The sequence below is a fragment of the Catharus ustulatus genome, chromosome 1 (assembly GCF_009819885.2).
Source record: "Catharus ustulatus isolate bCatUst1 chromosome 1, bCatUst1.pri.v2, whole genome shotgun sequence".
Taxonomy (NCBI): domain Eukaryota; kingdom Metazoa; phylum Chordata; class Aves; order Passeriformes; family Turdidae; genus Catharus; species Catharus ustulatus.
Window position 1 is genome coordinate 38199444 of NC_046221.1, and position 20136 is coordinate 38219579.

The following is a 20136-nucleotide window of genomic DNA, read 5'->3' on the forward strand; positions in this document are numbered from 1 at the left end:
TTATTATAAAAATGTGTGCAGTACATAGTAACCACAGAACCACACAATATTTGAGATGGGAATCTCTGGAGATTATTTGATCCAATGTCCCCTTCTCAAAGCAGGGTCAGATTAAATGAATTACCCAGGAAACATGCAGATATGTGCTCAATAACATAAAGGATGGAGACTCCACAACTTATCTGGGCAGTCTGTTCCAGTATTTGACTTCTAACAAAGCAAAAAAAAAGGAATTTCATGTTTTAGGTTGGTCTGCCTGTTGGCAAAAATGCCTTCACTCTCAAAATAATGTGAATTAAAAATTGAACTACACCTTCTGCCACTACAAATTAAAATGAGATGTATGTTATTGTTAACTGTCTGGCTTTTTCTGGCTTCTTAGTTATCCTTAGGTCCATATGAATTTCTGAGGAGACAGATTTATTTTGATTATGCATCATTTGTTGGAGGGAGGAGTTGTTCTTTTCAGTATGCCAGAAGTGAAATACCATGTGCCAAACATTTTACATTCCAGATTTTTTATGTTGAAAGTGTCTATTTGGAGCAGCACTGGTCTCTTGTAAGAAATTGTGCAATGTGCACTTTGATTTATTCTACTTAATTACTGTCTCAGCTACTTCATGATTGCTCAAACTACTGCAGTGAATATTCAGGAGACAATTTTTCATTTTAAAGCTTTTTATACCTGTCAAGAGACAGTATGCTGAGATGGGGAACATAACCACGCAGTCACTTAGAGTTACAATAACCAAAGCAGTTAAAATTGTTTCAGGATGCACAGGCACCCATACAGTTCTATAAATGGAGGAGGTGGGACAGGAGCAGAGTTTTACGCCAGTATTCCCACTACCCAAAGGAAGAACATATTGAGGAAGTAGTACACAAATATCCTTTATTCTGCAAATAATTTGGTTACATCCTCCCTAGGAGGACTTTGCTCCTGGCTCACTGTCAAAGTATGAAGGGTCTGAAAATCTTCTGCCACCATTAGAGAGAAACCCCTTTCCTCCTGGTCTATGGACAATAGTTAAAAACTTAGGGGACAAAAATAGATCTGACTTTCTCTCCTTGTTCCTTTTTGCGTTTGTGAGCGTGTAGATGTTCTCCCTCTCACCTTTTCACCTTCTTATCCAAGCAAATAAGTTGTATTTGAGCCTTGAATCTTTAGAGACATATCAATCTTTGTAGCTCTTGCTTCAGCCTTTCACTGAGTGTTAAATGCATGTGGCAGTTCCATTTCAGCAACTCTCAGAGAGGCACAAGGATTTGTTCTGGAGCTGACAGAAAAGTGTTCTTTGTGATATATGTAGAATGAAAATGAAAAAAAGAAAAGCAAAGTCTGATTCTTGAGCAAATGCAGAGGAGCAGACTGTATTCTGTGATATCCTGAAAGGTTGAGAGAGTACAGTAATTTCACGATTATAAGACACACCTGATTATAAGCCGCATGTCGGGATGTCGGCAACTGTCTTGGGTTACAATACAGAGTGTGATAAAAGGTATCCATTCTATCATCATCTTTTGAGGGTGGGGGCAGTGATCCTTATCTCTGCGGGAGATATTCTGCTAATGGGCCATCCATTGAAACCAGGCGGGGCATTGTTCTTTATCTTTGCACCCCCTATCCTTCCTCCAGAGAGTCATTTTCTGCTAATGGCCATTGAGTCCCACTGTGTGACTGATAAAATTACTTCATCCCATTAAAAGTTGTTCCAGCCAGAGGGAAGAGCCCAACATTGTTTACCGAGATAAAAACAGAGGTTTTGGGACACTAAGGGAGCCCCTTTCTCCACTGGACTCCAGAGGAAAACCGGATTTCTCCACATCACCACTGGACCTCCAGAGGGAAACTGCACCTTCTGCAGGAGCACTGCTTCAACTGAATCACATCTGTCACTGCAGAAGGATGCAGCCACCATTTAATGGGACTGCTACCAACACGCTGTCTGATGGGGTGTCAGGTTGTACGCTGACTTTGTCAGGGTTTGGAGTTTGTTTCTTTGTAGTACTGTATTTCTATTTTAATTTCCCTAGAAAAGAACTGTTATTCCTAATTCCCATATCTTTACCTGAAAGCCCCTTGATTTCAAAATTATAATAATTTAGAGGGAGTGGGTTTACATTCTCCATTTCAAAGAGAAGCTCCTGCCTTTCTCAGCAGACACCTGTCCTCCAAACTAAAACAGCAATTTTTTGTTCTTTGTCCATATATAAGCTACACCTGATTATAAGCCGCACTTTGGGTTCGGACCAAAATTTTAGTCAAAACAGTGTGGCTTATAATCGTGAAATTACTGTATATGCATTACCAACAAAAAGTTCATACTCACAAGTTCCTAGATAAATTTATGCCATTGCTTCCAGATTTTCCCTAGAAAACAAAGTTATCAGGGTGGGGGGAGAAGGAAGAAGTTGTTTTTTGGTTTCTGTTTTGCTTATTTTTCATTTTTCTGGCAGATTGTTGGAAAATATCTTCAGACATTCCTTTTACAGTTTGAAAACGCAGCTGTGTAAGACAGACAAGAGAAAACATAGAAGAAACAGGAATATGTTCAGTATATTTTTTGCTGAAGAACTTTTCAGAGTTGTGTGTGGTAGGTGATTTTTTAACAAGTCAGTTTACAACCTTCCTATATAATTTACAACCTTTCTTATTTCTAAGGGAAAAAAATCTGAAAAGGAAGAAATATCTTTAAAGGCTTTTACTGGTCTAGACACAGGCTGGTATCTAACATTTTATTAAGAGACCATGAGCACTAGAATGCTTATTTCACGTGTACTTTGTGTCCAGAAACCCATTTAGGAGACCTTGGACCATTTGCAGAATTTAACTGTAATTGTAGTTATAGGGCATGCAGTAGCTCCTCAGAGCAATTCTGAGGTCCTGTAAAGACACAGCAAGTAAGATCCATTACAAGTGAGTTTTTCATAGCTGTAGAAAGGATTACAACTATCCACCCTAAATTGTATACCTAAAATTTTAAAACTGGTTAAGTTTTGGACCAGTCACTCTCAGAGTCTAAGAATCTAACTCCTTGAGGGATAATCAGAGATACTTTCAATCACCACATGGAACACACACACAGACACCATAGAATTTTAAACTTATGTGTTTCTTAAGTTTAAAAACTATTTTTTAAACAATCTATTCCCTCACCCCCTGCTATTTTAACTCAGGGCAAGTTACATTGACCACAAAATATTTTTATGGGTGACTTATATAGTTCTGTATTGTACATAAATCTATTAAGGAAACAAGTCTTCATTCTCAAAAGACATGCTTTCTTTATAAGACAGAAATTATTCAGGTATATATATTATTATTTTCACTTGAGTGAGCAAGGTGTACTTTAACACCATCATCAGTGCAATTTTTAAACAAGATTATTTTTGCAATTAATGACTGAAATTATGATAATCTTTTTCTGAAAATAAAAAGCAGTAAAAATATCAATAAATAAAATACATTATTAAATGTATGGAATTAACGGAAAAAAGAAAACTCTCAGGTTCCCTGATATTTTGTCCTTAAATATTACACACTTGCAGAAGAAGAGATATTAAAACTTGCTGAAGAGAATGAAAAGTTTCTTGACAACCTAAATAGTTGGCATTACTTAAGTTTTAGGGGTTCTTGAAAAACATTTCAAAAATTATCTTTCTTATTGCAGTTACGTTTTTGTTCATAATGACATATGAGCATATCACTATCTCATGAGCCTTGTGGGAATTTGCTGTGGGAAATGCAAACTATTCCAGGAAAAAGTAGTTGCTTTAAAAACAGCTCAAAGTGAGTGATTACCCAACTGTAAATTCAATGCTGCATTTTATTCTGTAAGAACAACATATGACCACTCACTTCATTTGAATCAATAGAAATGTCTCAAATTTTTTGGCATAATAAAAATGTCAATTTTAGAATTTGTGAGACAATTCTAGAGTAGTAACAGTGGAAAGTTTGCAAATAAACTATTTTTACATAATGATGAAATAGCTATTTTTGAGTTGGAATATTTTACTTCATTACAAGAGTTCTGTAGCTTTTGGCAGTAGTATTAATAGATGAGAAAATAGTTCAAAGTAATTCACTTTCAGAGTAAATTTCACTTCAGCTGAAACTCAACCTATTGGAAGCAGTTGGAGAAAGGTATGTCTTTTCGAATTATTTTTCCCCAATTCTGAGTTTTATGAGATAGACCCAAATACAGACATCTAAAAAGGAAAAGGTATTTATTTATTTAGGGGTATACTCCCATCAACCGCCAAAATGGAAGAGGAGAAAGAACCTTTCTTTTGGCTTTGTGTGTCTCTTTTATCACACCTTTTTTTACCTCCATAGTGGACGAATCAGCAGACCAAAATGTGGTTAAGGATTTTTATCTCATAAGCTGTTTAAAGTCTTTCTAATTCATATAAACATTAATAGTAATGTCTGGTATTGCTTCTTTTCTCATTCTGTTCAAAGCTGAATTTCCTCTGAAGGCATAATACTAAAATGATGATAATCATACCATTGATTCTGTGTAAAATTTGCCCTTTAAAACATATTCTGTAACAATGTTTACAGTGTATAGCTGGTATGCGTGTTAGGTACGTCTTATTGAAACAATTAATCAGTTAACAGAATTTAAAAAGCAACTAGAGGCTAGGCTGGATCCACCCTAAAGAGAACAGTGAATTTTTGTTGTTGTTGACAGAAAGAACATGTCATACAACCAACAAAACTCCTGCAGCCTCTTGCCCATGGTAGTGCTTTTATTCTGTCATTAATATGACTTTTACCAATTTTCTCTTTATTGGCAACTTCTGGTGTGCTGTCCCCTGAAGAATAATGGCAAATTTGCTAGATTTTTAAAAGCCTAGAAAAAATTATACCAACTTTCCATATAATCTGGTTTTAAATGGGGTATTTTGTGTTCATTCAGAATTGCTTTACCCCAGTTTTCCCCTTCAGAATTTCCTTGGTGGTTTTTTTTTTTCTTGATGACTGCCTATGAAATGTGTTTTGTGTCAATGATACTGGCTACAATTTAAAACCATTGTGTTTCCTGTAGACATAATTGTATTTATTTTATTACACATGGGTTATTCGTGGGAGCCTATTCAAAGATCACACTTTCTGCTGTGGTATTCCTTACCTTATGATGCAAGTGATGAGGGTTTTTCCAGATATGTATTAAAAGGACTGTAAAACTTTATTGCACTTCTTACAGGAAGCCTTTTATAAATAGAATTGTAAGACAAATAAATGGTGGACAAATTCTTTAACAAATCATTCAGTGAACCCTGGTTCAAAAGGGAACAATTCAATACTTGTAAGATATTCCAGGTAAAAACATCTCTCTGTGTGATTGAGCTGTGTGGTTGTGACAACATAAAGATATACACAGGAAAGGTAATGGGAGAGGTTTATTTCCCTGCCTGATTTCAGAATAGAGACATCACACAGTTATGAAAATATACCACTCTGCTTTTCAGTAGGGAACAGTCCAAACAGGATTAAAAATCACAGTGTTAACCTGATTGCTATGCGTTTTCAGTGTTCCTTCCACTGTGTGCATGGAGCAGCATCATAGATTTCTTCAATTCTATCTGTATCTGGATACGTTTTGGCAATGGAGTCCATTTGTCCTGTTCTACTCTGTTGTTGGTGTTGTTATTGCTCCAAAGGAAATCTAGTTTATGCGTTCAAAATTATGTTATTTCTATGATAAATTTTCTTAGATGGGAGTTGGCATTACTTGCTGTTCCATCTCATGATTGACTTTAATTTTGTAAATAGTGAAATAAATGAAAAGTTCTTAACTACTCTGCCAATTTATCTAGTCATTTGAGTAAAATTCCAGTAGAATAAAAATTTTATCTTTTATTCCTCATACTCACTCTTGGCTTAGCTCTCAAAATAGCTAAGATGAAGTAATCTCATTATATTATGGAATATATTAATAAAAGTGTATGCTACACTGTTAAATACATTAGGAATTTTCACAGGGACTACCCACTATAGAGTCCAGAATTCACTGTTTTTCTTCAAGATTCTTCCTTGTAAAGTGTTTAAAGAGATCTATATCTATACTACCTTTCCTACTTCTGCCCAGTCAGGGTTACTGCCCATCATGACTTGAGATGGTTATATTTCCACTCTTTGAAGAGGATATTCAATGTGTCTGAATCAATCTTACCCTAAGCCTAACAACCCCACCAAGCAAGCAGGGCACCAGTGGCAATTGAGTAGTTGGGACTGAAATATAATTTTGAGCATGGAGCTAAAATTCTTGTGAAAATATAAAAAATAAAGCAAAGAGTCATGGTCCTGTCCCTGGTGGTGAACCTGTCCTTCCTTGGCTACTGTACTACAGAAATACTGCTCAGAGATTCAGGTCTGCAGCCTCACGGCCTTCAGGATAACTCTGTCACATTGGTTGTTGGTAGAACTACCATATCTCAATAAAGTTACTCAGTTGTGCCTGTGTTTCCATAACTAAACTCACAGGTTACTTTACATCATCCCTCTCTATTTTATTCACATACTTCCAGTATATTGTGCTCTGGGTTAAATTTGAAAAGTGCAGGTTGCTTTTATTCATTCTTTATCTTAATGTTTTAGGCAAACATAGACAAATCTCTTGGATTTTCCTGTGTCATATAAATGAAATGCTAGATCTTAATTTTCTACTTTGTTTCAATGTACATTTGTATTGAAAATGATAATGTATTTTCAGTGGTAATGACCCATGATCAGACTGGGAGATATTTCCATACAAGAGTATGTCGGGCATGTATCAGACCAGAGGGAACTGCAGGTAGTGGTTTTAATTAATGCATGAAGAGAAAAGCGAAAGCAGTTCTTTCGAAGAGATACAAATTAATGCTGTGAAGAACGAGGAACAATTACGAAGGCTGAGACATGCTTTGTAAATAAAATGCAAACATTCTGGCCAGAGCACGTTAGTTCATTTTGGTATTTGGAAAGATATGCATTTCATGGTCTCTCTCATGCCACAGGTTGTCTGTTAGGGAGTGAGGACAGTGCTTCTGGATCATATCAGGGTTACTCAGTCTTGAGAGTGGGGAGACATTGGAACAACTGAGAACTGGAACAGAGAAGTTATGAGTGTTACATCCCTGGAAGTGTCCAAGGCCAAGTTTGACTGGGCTTTGAGAAACCAGGTGTAGTAGAAGGTGTCCCTGCCCGTGGCAGGAAGGTTGGAACTAGATGATCCTTAAGGTCTCTTTCAACACAAGCCGTTCTTTGACTGAGAGAATGAGATCATTATAAACCATAAAGTATTCTGGACTCTATCTAATGCTATGCTCTAACTATCTTGATTTTAGGAAATAATTCTTCACCAAAAGTGTTATCAAACCTGAAACAGGCCAACCTGGAACTCCCTTGGAACTGCCCCTGGAAGTGGTTGAGTCACCACCTCTGAAAGTGTTTGAAAGATGTGTCAAAGTGGCACTTGGGGACATGGTTTAGTGGTGGAATTCCCAATTAGTGATTGTGAATTGATGATCTTAAGGGTTTTTTTCAACCTAAATTATTCCAGGATTCGATCAACTGCTTTGAAGGAGAGCCGACATACATTTGGTGTCAATTTAGTCAGTAAAGCTGACTTTCCAGTTCTTCTGCATTGCTAGGACAGCATATATTTATGAAAGTTTGTCAGAAGCTATCAGGGTTTATATTTCTGATTTATAATTTCTGATTTATACCTAGATCTTCTTTTTTTTTCCAATGGGAATAAGAAAAGAGTTATGCTTCCACTTTCTATTAAACTTAGGTGGATTATTGAAGCCTCGTGTTATAAAAACACAACAGAAAAGACAAGTTATAAAGACATTTGTGTTTGATTGTGCTTTCTTTTACTTCAACCTTCCCTCAAAAAATTGTAAGAAGTCTTAAGTTATTAGGAGGCTAATGTTAAGCTTAGCAAAGAGGTACAGCGTTATTTTCTTTTCTTAGAAAATCTTTTGTAATTGTCATGTCTGATGGTTGTGGTACTATACCTGTCTTCATTTGAGAGAAAAACAACCAGAAGGACAGCAGTAGGAGTTAAAATATGCATTACCACTTTTCTGATAAAAGGGAGATAAGACTAAATTGCAAGCATCCTTTTTAAGAACTACCTTGGGGAGGGGATTACCATTACACAGGAAGGCGCGTGTAGATGCAGCAGGAAATAGATCCCAAAATCGGGGATTTTTCTACAACAAGATTTCTCACTGTATTTGGGGAGATGAGGAATCCTTTTGTTTTTAACAACAGGGTAAAAATAAGCCAGTTGTATTAAAGTGACTTCCAGCTTATGCTTGATTTTATACTTGGATCTTTTTTTTCTAAAATCAACCATGGAAAGAAGTAAAAAATTAAGTCTGTCAGGTACCTAAATTTTTGAAGGACCAGAGAGAAACAGATGTGAGTTTATAAAAAATGAGCTGTCTCTCCCAGAATAGTGAGCTGTGAACTGAGTATGACAAGAAAAGAGGGAAGGTTACAGAAAATAATCACATGTATGTAGAGGCACACCTGGTGAACAATGTAGTTTGCTAAGGCTCAGGATTGCTTCCTTTGCTGAAGGCATTGGGACAACAGAAAGCAGAATTTACTAGTGTCATTCACTTATTTATGTTATAAGCTACGGACATGTGCTCTGATGGTGTCTTATCTTCACAATAAACTCTTTTTTTTTCACTTTTAATAACAGCCATAAAAACCTTTTTGCCACTTACAGTTAGTAAGAAAATTATTACTTCATAATTATTGTAATGCTTTCCTTATTGATGCATGCTTTCCTGTCTCTAGGAGTTGAGTGACTTCCAATATTAACACAGAGGTAGCATTAATCCTTTGCAAATAGTGTAATCAGCATGTGATGGAAGTCACTTGCTGTGAAAATATGCAATTGGGATGATTCTAAGTGCCTTATCAAGTCCCAGAACCTGAGCAGGTTAGTGAGTATAACATCTTTAGTGACTGAAACAAGAGATGGAGAAGATGGAGTCTGTGTAAAGCAAAAAATTATCAGGCTGCTGGCACATAAAATTTTAAACCTTACGAGTAACCTGTCCTCATTTAAAGAGTGGATAGAAAGTGAAACTCTGTGCAGCTAAATATATGGGAAGAAGAGAAACAATAACTTAATATGTGCACATCGACATTTTCCAAAGTCTCACGGCATTCTGGAAAGAGGTGGAATTGTGGACAGTATTCAGCTCAATGCTCAGAATATGAAAGAAAGGCACATCTAAGGTTAGGAGTTATAAGGAGAAAACCTGAAGGCAGTATTACACCATTGTGTCAGGCAATCGTGTATCCATAGCCTGTTTATTCTGCAAATAGCCACTGAAAGGATGGTTTTAAAGAATATATTTAATATGGCATGGATGATCTAGCCGAGGTAAAGAGAAGACTGCCAAGGTTGACCAGAGGTAGAGAGATCCCCTTCCATGCTGGGAGGGCCTTGTATTCCTGGGATGTTGGAAGTACTCAAGGAAACTCCACCTGAAGGTACCAGGGCTGCCTTCTGAACACAACTCAGTGTGAGTCTCACAACATATCACATCACCAAGGCTTTTCATCTGTCAGCGTGGACTACCTCAGGCTCTATGGGCTAAGGACAAGGATAGGTATTAGATATGGTACAGCCTGAGGATTAAGCCTTTAGCTAAAGCATCTCAAAAGCATTGCTGGCCAGAAGGTCAAAAAGTGTTTTCCCAGCCTGCCTCATAGCTGATCTGAATTTTATTGACTTCTTTTGGATGCAGTAGGGTAAACTGAGTGGCCTCATACCTGACAATTTAGGTTGAGAAAGGGCAAAAAGGGAGGCCTGTAAATAGTTTTAAAGAGAATTTCAATGTCATATGACAGTACCAGGCTACTATAGCTGAACAATTCTACAGTTCAATTGACTGACAATTCTACAATTCTACAATTCAATTGACTTATGTTCATTTTTCCTCAGATAAAGAAATAAGCACTTTGTTCTTACCCAGAACTAAGACTTAAAATTTGAGTTTTAAGTGGTTTGATGATTGAGAGATTTAAAAAAACCAAAAAAAACCCAACAAAACCAACATTAATTTATTTGGGTCTTTTCTGAAATAATTTTTCAGAAATTATTTTTGTTCTGTCTTTCTTCATTGTAGCTGACAACAATGTGTTGGAGATGGGAAAATATGAGGCCTCTCCATCTGCATCGTTCAACTTTTGAGTAGCTATTTGGCTTTGCAATACAAAGGTTTTCCCTTCTTTCATTTTACTTTTCTTTTTCCCCCTTCTATTTACTGACAGGTTAAAAAAATCCTCAACTAGAGAGTGCTCTTGGATGAATTACGCAAAAACTTCTTTACTGAGTAGTTTGGAAAATTTTTGCTCCTACACATTTTGTTACGTATGGTTTTGTGCTGTTAAGCCAAAAATACATCACTCTCCTATAATACAAATCTTTCTTGCTTTTCTAGGCAGGTTTCAAGATGTAGCTATTTTGCTTGCTTCTAATTTCTGGCTCTGCTAATTAGTTTTGTGTTTTGTTAATTTTTTTTCCTCCTTAATTTGTATGCATTCAATTGGCTTTAATTAAACCTCCTTGACAGCCGGCTTCTTCCTTTAGTCCCATAATTTCTTTTTTTCTTGATCCTGACACATCATAAAAAGTCTGCTTTCATTTACTCTGGCATCAATTCACTGTAATTCCATCAGAGTGACTGGAATTACTTTGAATTTACTGCTTTATAAGCAAGAACAAAATTTGTTCCCGTGATTGACAATTACAGACATCTGAATGGAGGTAAAAACCACAAACCTTTCCAAAATAATGTTCAGTCTTTACTCTTAATAGGTTTCATGTCACCAAGGAACATATCAAGTGTTTTTACCAGTGGTCATGTGGTGGGAAAAGAAATATAAATGTATGAATGAAAGAATTGGTTATTACTAATGAGCAAGCTTACAAATTATCATATTCTGACATAATGGAAGCCTAGTGAAAGTCAGACTCTCGGTTTTATAAAGTACACCACAAGGGATTTTTCTTCTTTCTCTGAGGTGAGAGAGAGAATAGGATCACCTCAAGGATATTTTTAGTGGTTATTTCTAGATATCCTTCCCAGTGATCAGTAATCTCTATTTTCCAAAATAATAGAGAGTACATTTATTTTATCTATGAAATCATGTGTTGCAATTACTCGCTTCTGAGTTGTGTGAAGGCATTTGACAATTAAAGCCCTACAGGGATTTTTATTTGCCCTTCAGGAAAGAGAGATTTTGTTTCTTTGCTGCAAAAGATTAAGCAAAAGAAGAGGTGTGTATAATATTTACATTTCTACCAATGTCTGAAATGTCAGTAGTTCAGGTCCCAAAGGTTAAAGTGTTATTTCCTGATCTTTAATGGACTCTCACTTCTGTTCAGCAGAAAAATGGAAAGGAAGAGGAAGAGCAGGATCGCATTTTGAGTCAGCACGTAGACGGAGTAGAGCTGTCCTGTATCATATCTCTGGACATCTACAAAGAAGAGAGAAGAACAAATTAAAAATTAATAATGTAGGTAAAATTCTTTTCTTCCCCTCCCCCCCCCCCAAAAAAAAAAAAGTATTCTGTACTATCTTTAAAAAAAAAAAAAAAAATTTGAAAGTGCTGTAAAAGGTTAGTGGGTACTTCAGAAATATCCTGGTCATCATTTTACATTAACAAGGATCAGAATGCTTCTCACTGAAGTATATTTCTTCCTACTGTGGTGTTTGTTACCATATAGCAAGATAGTACATTAAATCATACTGTAAACAGACATTTAATGCCCGGAAAGCCACATTGTAAAATTTCTCAGATTCCACAAGTTCTCTAAGCTTTAAAAGGCCACTTTATTTAGACAAGTTTCCATGTGAATTTCTCCAACTTTATGTTGTGATATTTATCTTTTCATTTCCTAATTGAAGTAGTAATGGTAATGTTTCTGTCTCCAAATTAATTCTCTATTCCCCCAGTAAAAATAACTAATGAGTAAGTTCACAAAACGTGCTGTGAATGCTGCTAACACTAAATCAAACCATAGACAAACCAACAATATAGCAACAGAATGACTTCTAAAGAAATGTTAATGAGAAAAAATAACTCTCCTGCTTTGTGCAGTACAAATTAAAAGTATAAAACCTTGGTATAGAATAATGACATGAAAATACTCAACTGGTATATATGTAATGGTGCATACAGCCACTTCCATTGAATTTAAATATTCAATGTTGAAAAAAGATAAAAGATTAAATGCTGGAAAATTATTATTTTTTTTTAAAAGTTACAAATGTTTTATGTTGAAGAAACATAATAAAAAAAACCAAAAAAACCCCAAAAAACAAAAACAAAAACAAACCAAAACAAAACAGGAAAAAAAAAACCATTAAAAAAACCTATGCAAAATATGACCAGGTCTTCCAGGGACATTTTCATTGTATGATAATATTTTTTAGGAAAATGACTCTTAAATAGTTTTTGATTACTTACCTGTACTATCAAAACGCTGCTGCAGATGCTATTTTACCATATTAAATTATTTATTTTATGACTAAATTACTAGCTTTAGTACATGAATTTTTGGAGCTATGGATTGGAAATAATATGAGGAATGTTTTCTTTTTCATGATTTAAAAATGGGCTGACTCTAAGAGCAGAGACAATTCAACTGCTTAGATTCATTAATAAGAACCAAGAATAAGGAAGGCAATGACATCAGTATTTCAAAGGAAACACAAAGAGAAAGGCTGTGACAGACAAGGCAAATGTAGTTAAGTCTATGGTTATGTAGGTTTTCTCTTTTTAATTTCATAGTGAATAACTTCAAGATCAGAAGTAATCTTAGCTTACTGAATGCACAATATTGTTTTGGGAGTCTCTTTGTTGCTGAAACAGCATTAACTAGGAGAACAGTAACAGTGAGCAAGAATTTTGTTAGTAAATAATGCAAGACAGGTCATGTCCCACGTGCTGCTTTTGGGGGGTAGGTGCTTTTTGTTAAAGCTATGAAAGGTGAAAGTGAACAATTTTGACAGCTTAACACTGAAATCTTGATTGCATAAAACAGCAGTAAGACATAGGCTCAAGACAAAACTTAGTCTAGTGACAAAGGTAGTCAGTTTTGAAGCCATGTTATGATAGATTGTTTGATCTAGATGAGGAGTGTAATTTTATATAAAATCAAAAAGTTATTCCTACTAGTTTTGCTTTCATTCACATGAACTGGATTGCTGCAGGTGAAACTAAACCAGGAGAGGTAGTCCAAGCACTGGAGCTGTTCAGTCCATAGGACCAGGCTAGAGATAGTCTGAAAGAGCCTCCGCACAGCTGTTCTGTCTCATTTAATTTTTTTTCTCTTTTTCAGAATGTTTTCGTAGATAAACCAGCATTTCCAGAATACAAAGTTTCAGATGCAAAAAAATCCAAATTCATATTGCTGCATTTTAGCACTTTTAAAGCTGGTTGGGACTGGCTTATTTTACTGGCAACGTTTTATGTTGCTGTGACTGTACCTTACAATGTTTCCTTTATTGGCCATGATGAGCTGTCTGCAACTCGAAGCACAACTGTCAGTGACATTGCAGTGGAAATTCTCTTTATCATTGGTAAGATATGTTTGGGGGTTGTTTGGGATCTCTTTTCTGACATTTAGGGTTTTTGCAGAATGAATAACATTTTAGAAAAGGAAATAATCATCCCTTTCATGACTTTTAAGAAAATCAATTTTAACTGTATGGCTTGATATTTTTTCTGAACTTTAGATCACCTTTTTTTTTTTTTTTTTTTTTTTTTTAACTTTAAATTGGTTTGGGTAGTTCTGCTGTTACTCTAAAGGGACTTTTGTTTTCAAAAAGTCCCCTTGTTTCACCCTGGGGATGCCTAAAACTTTCCCAGTATAGGGATGTGCCCTGGAATTGCTGCAGTTTTGTTCACAATCTATGGGGTTATTTTTTATTTCACACTTCCAAGAGTTATGGACCACAAGCTGAATAGATATTTTTAAATTTCAATGTAAGATTAAAACTCATAGTGCAATAACACACATGTACAATATCAATATGCTATAAATATGCTATTTTGGCAACTGGGACAGATTTTGGAAGGTTCAAGTTTGTCTGATCCATTCTCTAAACTTTTTATTTCTGTGATCCATTTATTTGTTATATTTCTTAAGAATCAAAAAGGAGAGAAACCATCTAATAATGTCTTTTTACCAAAGAAATTTCTAAATTTTTTGTGGTATCTTTTTAAAATTAATTTATAAATATTGAAAATAATTCCTGAATAGAGTTAAACAGATTTTTCCCAAAGATTTTACAATTATGATACCACTCAGTGTTGTCATACTGACAAACCAGAACTCAGATCACTTGCAAGTGGAGAAGGTATTATTTTTAAGAAATAAGTCAAGTTGGGCATGTCTTTCTTGAACATGAAAAGGGTTTGGATGGTTCTGAGAAAGAAAGAGAACAAAATACCCAATAAAATAATTTTCAGGTTTGAAACTTCTTTTCCACTTTAATCTTCCCTAATTTTTGGTGAAAAAATATAGCTAGTTCAAATATTAAAAGCAACATTACAATCTTCTCTAGGAGAACTAAAAAATCAAAACACCATAGACACTAAGCAATCACTCAGAAGATTTTCTTATAAAAATTTTGAAAATTTCTCCATTTCTCTGTCAACTTTATTGCAGAGAGTAAGACTGCAGGTGATATGGCCAATGGAAGAATCAGATGTTATGATGAATATTTGTTTCCTCCTTTGGTCATTTTTTTGTCATTAGACTTAAAGTCTAACTTTCCATTTTATGCTCACTATTAGATCTTGGTGGACTCTTTCACATTACTGCAAACAATCCACATTCAAAGATTCTCAGGCACTGTCATAAGAAACTTGCATTCTGTAATGCAAATCATCAAGGATCTTCCTGTGTCTTGTGTGAAAAGAGTGAGGTTATGACTCTAGTCAGTCATTAATGTTATATTAAGAATACTAAATCAAATAATCCCACTTGATGTACCTGGGTGACTCTATAAAAAGAGCAGACTCAAGGTTATAATATTTTGATAATAGGTAAATAACTGGTTTGTGTTATAAGTGTGTTTATTTGAATGTAAGCACAAGAGAGTATAATCTGTATCTAACTGATTTATGTGCTGAAATGTTCATTCAAAACAAGATAGATGGTGAACTGCTCAGTGTAACTTTTCTGGTTGTATATTTTGCTGGAAATATGGAGTCTTCAAAGACATAGCTATGATTAATAGAATAGCTGAGTGAGACAATTAAGCTAAGAAGATTTTCTGTAAATTTTACTTCATAATTTTCAGTTAGAATTTTGGGTCTGTAGTCCAGGCAATCAGATTTTGGCTGTAACTAAATGCATTCAAAGAAATATGCATGGAGCACTGGAAGAGACTTTGACTAATCATGTAACTGGTAACCAAAACACTGTTCTGTAAAATACCAATATTCCTCCCCAGAGTTGAATAATGGCTCAATTTTCCCCAGAATAATTTTTTTTTCTAGAGTTATTATCTGATTTAAATCTCCAGCTCTGAGAAAAGGTTTATGGAGTATTTTCAGGACATTGTCATACTGCATTTAAATCCCTGCAGTGAATTTAAAGAAAATTGTGTGTTTATGATCATCTCTCCATGGTCCCTTGTCTGTTAAAATGTTGAATTAATATGTCTCAGAACATGTATAACTATATTGAAAGTAGTAAGATTGACAGCGTACTTAAATTTAAGCATAAGTTTCTGGGCATTTGTTTCACTGTGGCTCTGACAAGCACATCTTTGATGGATGATCTATGTGCTCTGAGAAAAGTCAATGAGAAATGTTGAGAAAAATTCTTCTTATGATGTTGCTGCCTCAGAAAAGCAGTGGGGAGATATGTCTGATATAGAATCTTCAGTTGCATTACAACTTTCCATTACAGTAGTCATGGATTGAGGTATCACAAAAGTAGTCATGCACTGGAGAAACAGAGTGCATCTACTTTGATTTTACTGGTATTTCTGAGAACGTGGAGTAATATTGCTTTCATTAACACAGTTTGCCTAAACACTCATTTGGACTTGAGATGATCTTTTGTTTTTGGCTGTGTTATCCAAGGCTGACTATATTCTCAGGCATATGGTGTGTGACTCCTAGCGATGGTTCTGTGGATGGCCAGGAACTGGACCTGATGATCCTTGGGGGTCCCTTCCAACTCAGTTTATTCTGTGATTCTGTGATGTGTGTTAACCTGTGCTTAAGCATAATAAAAATAGAGATGGAAGTGTTCTTCTGACTTGGGGTGCTTACTAGTAAGAGCATTGATATGAATTTAATTATTTATGAGAAAAGCATCTAGCTAGAGTTTTTAACTGCTTTAGCCTTTAAAGTCTCTAAAACACAGACAGGAGATAAACAATAATAACAGCCCATTTTGTGACATCTGCAGGGAAAAAGATGAAGGAAGAACATAATTAGGTCTCCTTATATGAAAATCTTTCACTTGAGGTTTCCTGTGATAACTTGTGTGATGTTTAATTCAGTGTACTTCCATGATGTGTTTCCCTTTGTTATGTGTGCAAAACTTCTCTAACATCCCCCGTAAATAAATCTTTTGCTCCCTTTAAGAAAAGATAGAATAGAATTAGTTTAGTTCTAGAATTTTTTGATTCTCTTATGTACTCAAAAACCATAAAGAGGTGTAGAAAAAAGCTTGTTAGCCTTATTTATTTTTAAAAATTCATTTAAAATATCCGGAGTGTTTTATCTGGTGTGAGCTATTACCTGCTTTATTGCACTATTTGCTTCAAAGTTTATAAGCCTGTATTTGCATAGACAGTAGCTGTGTCCTTCATTTCTGGATAGGTATGTCTGGGAACCTGAATATCAATACTTCTAAGAAGCATAATGGATCTTGGTTACTTTTCAATGACATTTTTAAAGTTTTTTGTCTTCTGGAGAAAAAAAGACAGGAGAACCTCTCACCAAGTTCACTTGATTTAATTAGTAATAACTTTTCAATTCCTTAACTTTTACTCTTTGATAACTATCTCGAGCACTGTTTTTATCTCTGCAACAGTTTCATTCCAGTTTTCAGATACTGCGTTTCTTTATCTGTTTTGTTTTTTAAAAAAATTATTGGACATCTTGATTGAAGAAAGCACTAATATCTGAAAAATTATCAGTACTTTATTGTCAATTCACAGGACTATTTGAATAGGAGGCCTTCAACAAGAGTTGAGATCAATGCAATGGTTCAGTGAAAATATGTGCAGTTTTTCTGGGTAATGGTAATGCATTATTTGATGAATAAAATCAAAAGGGTCTGAGTATTTTGAGCCTAAACTGCCAGCAAAAGCTATAGAGAGAAGAGCTCAATTTTCTATTTGTGAATCATCTAGTTTGTAGTGGAAGACAAACACTGAATATTTACTATGGCCGTGAAAATATGCTTTTTATAAACAGACTGGAGAGTTATTTTAAGTAATTTCCTGTAGTATATTACTTCGCCACCTGTGGGGGAAAAAAACCCATACCCATCACTTCCTCCACTCTACACACACTCTGGCATTTGAAGACTTGGTCTGTGGCTTACAGTTTCAAGAGAGAAAATTGATTGTGATTTACACTAATATTTCCTTTCTTTGTATGCATATTTCTGTCTCTCTCCCTCATTAAATATTATTTAACAAAGTATTTTATCAGTAATTTCCGGTTTTAAAGCAGAATGTTTAAAAGCACTAAAGTTCTGATTTGTGTGTCTTGACACTGTAGACTAAGGGGACTTGTGTGGCCATTAGTATCCATACCAAATGTAAATTATTCAAAATATTTTAAAAACTGCTTTAAATCATATGAAGTCCTTGAGTCTCACACATTTAATATGTAGAGACTTAAAACTATGGTATGAACCTTGTAGAAATTCATGTAATCATTCATGACTTATCCAGTCACTCAAGTGTACATATTATTGTACTGAAAATAATATATGTTGAATGAAATTCATTTAAATAAGATGAGGAAGTATTAAATGCTATAAATTTTATTAGATTGCTTTAAAATGGAAGGCTTGGGATTTTTTTCTTTCATCTTTTTTTTCATTATTATAATGATTATCACTTCCTATCTTTGCAAGTGAACAGAAGGTCATTTAAAATAATTTCTGTGTCTGGGAGACCACACATGTAAGAAAACTTTCATATTTTGAGAAATGACAGTGTTCTGAATTTTTGAGAGTATGGTTTCAGGCTGTAATATTCTAAAATTCAGGAGAGAACCAAGAGAGTTTAAAATGATCTCTGGGAATTTATTTCTAAGCAACAAATGGTCTCATCTGTGATTGCATATGAACCCTGCATGTAAGCAGATAGAGTCACATTGTTGATACACCTAATATTTGAAGTAGAAGGTCATAAGAAAATGTTCATGGTCTATGGATTACCTAAAGTGCAAAATATAGATCATGATAATGTTAACAACCGTTCCAATAACCTTCCTTGCATACTTGTAAGGAGAAAACCTGCTTGTCAGAACACAAGATGCTGTTTCCAAGCAGAAAATAATCAACTTTGACTTAAAGCAGAAAAGTGTAAGCCACAAGGGATTATTTCATGGAAGTACTTCTGTATCTTCAGGTAGCTGCAGATTACTATTATGGTAATGGAGGCACCCTGAAAATTTTTCTTGTATTGCCTCTACTAACTGCTCTTCATTAGAGCTACAATCAAAAATTGTATTTTTCATTTACTATCCTATAATACAATGGTGATAAAATGTTGCATTTTTCAGTAAGATTAAAGTATTTTAATTAACAATCTAGGTAATTTCCAAGGAAATTATTTGATGCTTAATAGTTTACCACACTTTTTTTTAATTAGCATGTGGTCTTTTTCCCTTCTTTTGTATGATTTATGGCTATTGTCTATGTGAATTGCTGTCAAACTGCATGGGGTAAGTTCCAAGAAAAATATTTCAGATTTTTCCTTGGAACCCGTGAAAAATTTGAAGTGAATTAAGCAGTTATGCCACTGCCCAATGAATATTTTACTGATCTGATTTTTGCTTTGATTTCTGCAACATTTGTTTGAAGTAAAATCTGTTCATGAAGTACCCAACAACTATGTCTGCTTCACACAGGTTGAATTTAGTGAAAAGTTACATCATATGATTGATGTTTCTCCACTCTTTGGAATTACTTCTGTCTGCCATATTTCTGCAGGTTCTATTTAGAAAATTGCTCATGTAGAAACTATCACACTTCTGCAGCCACACATACTAGCTTCTTTTCAAAGCTGAGCTAACAGTTCATTTTTCAGAAATATTTCAAGTTCTTTGCTTTTCTTTCAAGACTCCAAAGCCTGTAGCTTCCTTCATAGAACAGTTGATGAAACATATTTTAACTATTCAATATGGTCAGGGATTCAGTCGGTTTTCAAAAGATACAGCATACTTTATAGGGGAAAAAGTCTTTACAGTTTAGTATGTTATTATAATGGTCATATTTGATGCTTTTCTGGTGTGTCAGCTACTATGGGACTAAGATTAGCTAATCACTATTTAACACCCCCATAGTCAAAGAAAGGAACTAAAAAGGGCAAACTCTAGAGGCTAAAAATCAAAGAAGCAGGTAAAATAAATAACTCTCCTGTTCTGACATTGGTGATTCACATCTACAGTAGCCAAAGTATGGTGTTTGATAGAACATATGTTAGTGCATTATCACTGGCCATATCCTTCTGGAGGGAATGACTCTTGTTACAAAAATACCAACTCACAAGATGCCTTCAGATTTCTCTTTTTTTATATATATATACTAATGGATATTTTACCCAAAAACCAGAGCATTTCCACTTGGATGTAGTTTTGATATCACATTACTTTCCACTGTAAGAACAAATAGTAAGGAAGAGTAAATCAGATTGTCTGTTACAGATGGATTTTGAGAGTCAGTTCTGCTATGATCCATCATGCCCAAAATTGGATTTTCTTCCATTAAAATCACTGAAAGTGTTGATTATTTGACAAACTTGAATGAATCAAGGCTGAGAACATACATCATAGCCCTGCCTTAGGACAGGGACCGTGCCACTCCTCATGTACTGTGCACTGATAAGCAACTTGGTGTC

At 34.9% G+C, this 20136-nt stretch overlaps 1 protein-coding gene across 2 annotated transcripts in view; it reads left to right on the forward strand.

Annotated features, from left to right (window-relative positions):
- KCNH8 (potassium voltage-gated channel subfamily H member 8) overlaps positions 1–20136 on the forward strand; it is a 185274-nt gene that overhangs the window by 81620 nt on the left and 83518 nt on the right. The window contains exons 4-5 of one of the 2 annotated variants that reach the window (XM_033079300.1): positions 11412–11542; positions 13371–13611. In XM_033079300.1, coding sequence (XP_032935191.1) covers positions 11412–11542; positions 13371–13611 — 372 coding nt within the window. The remainder of the gene's footprint in view (positions 1–11411; positions 11543–13370; positions 13612–20136) is intronic. The other variant, XM_033079308.1, reaches the window with a different exon arrangement.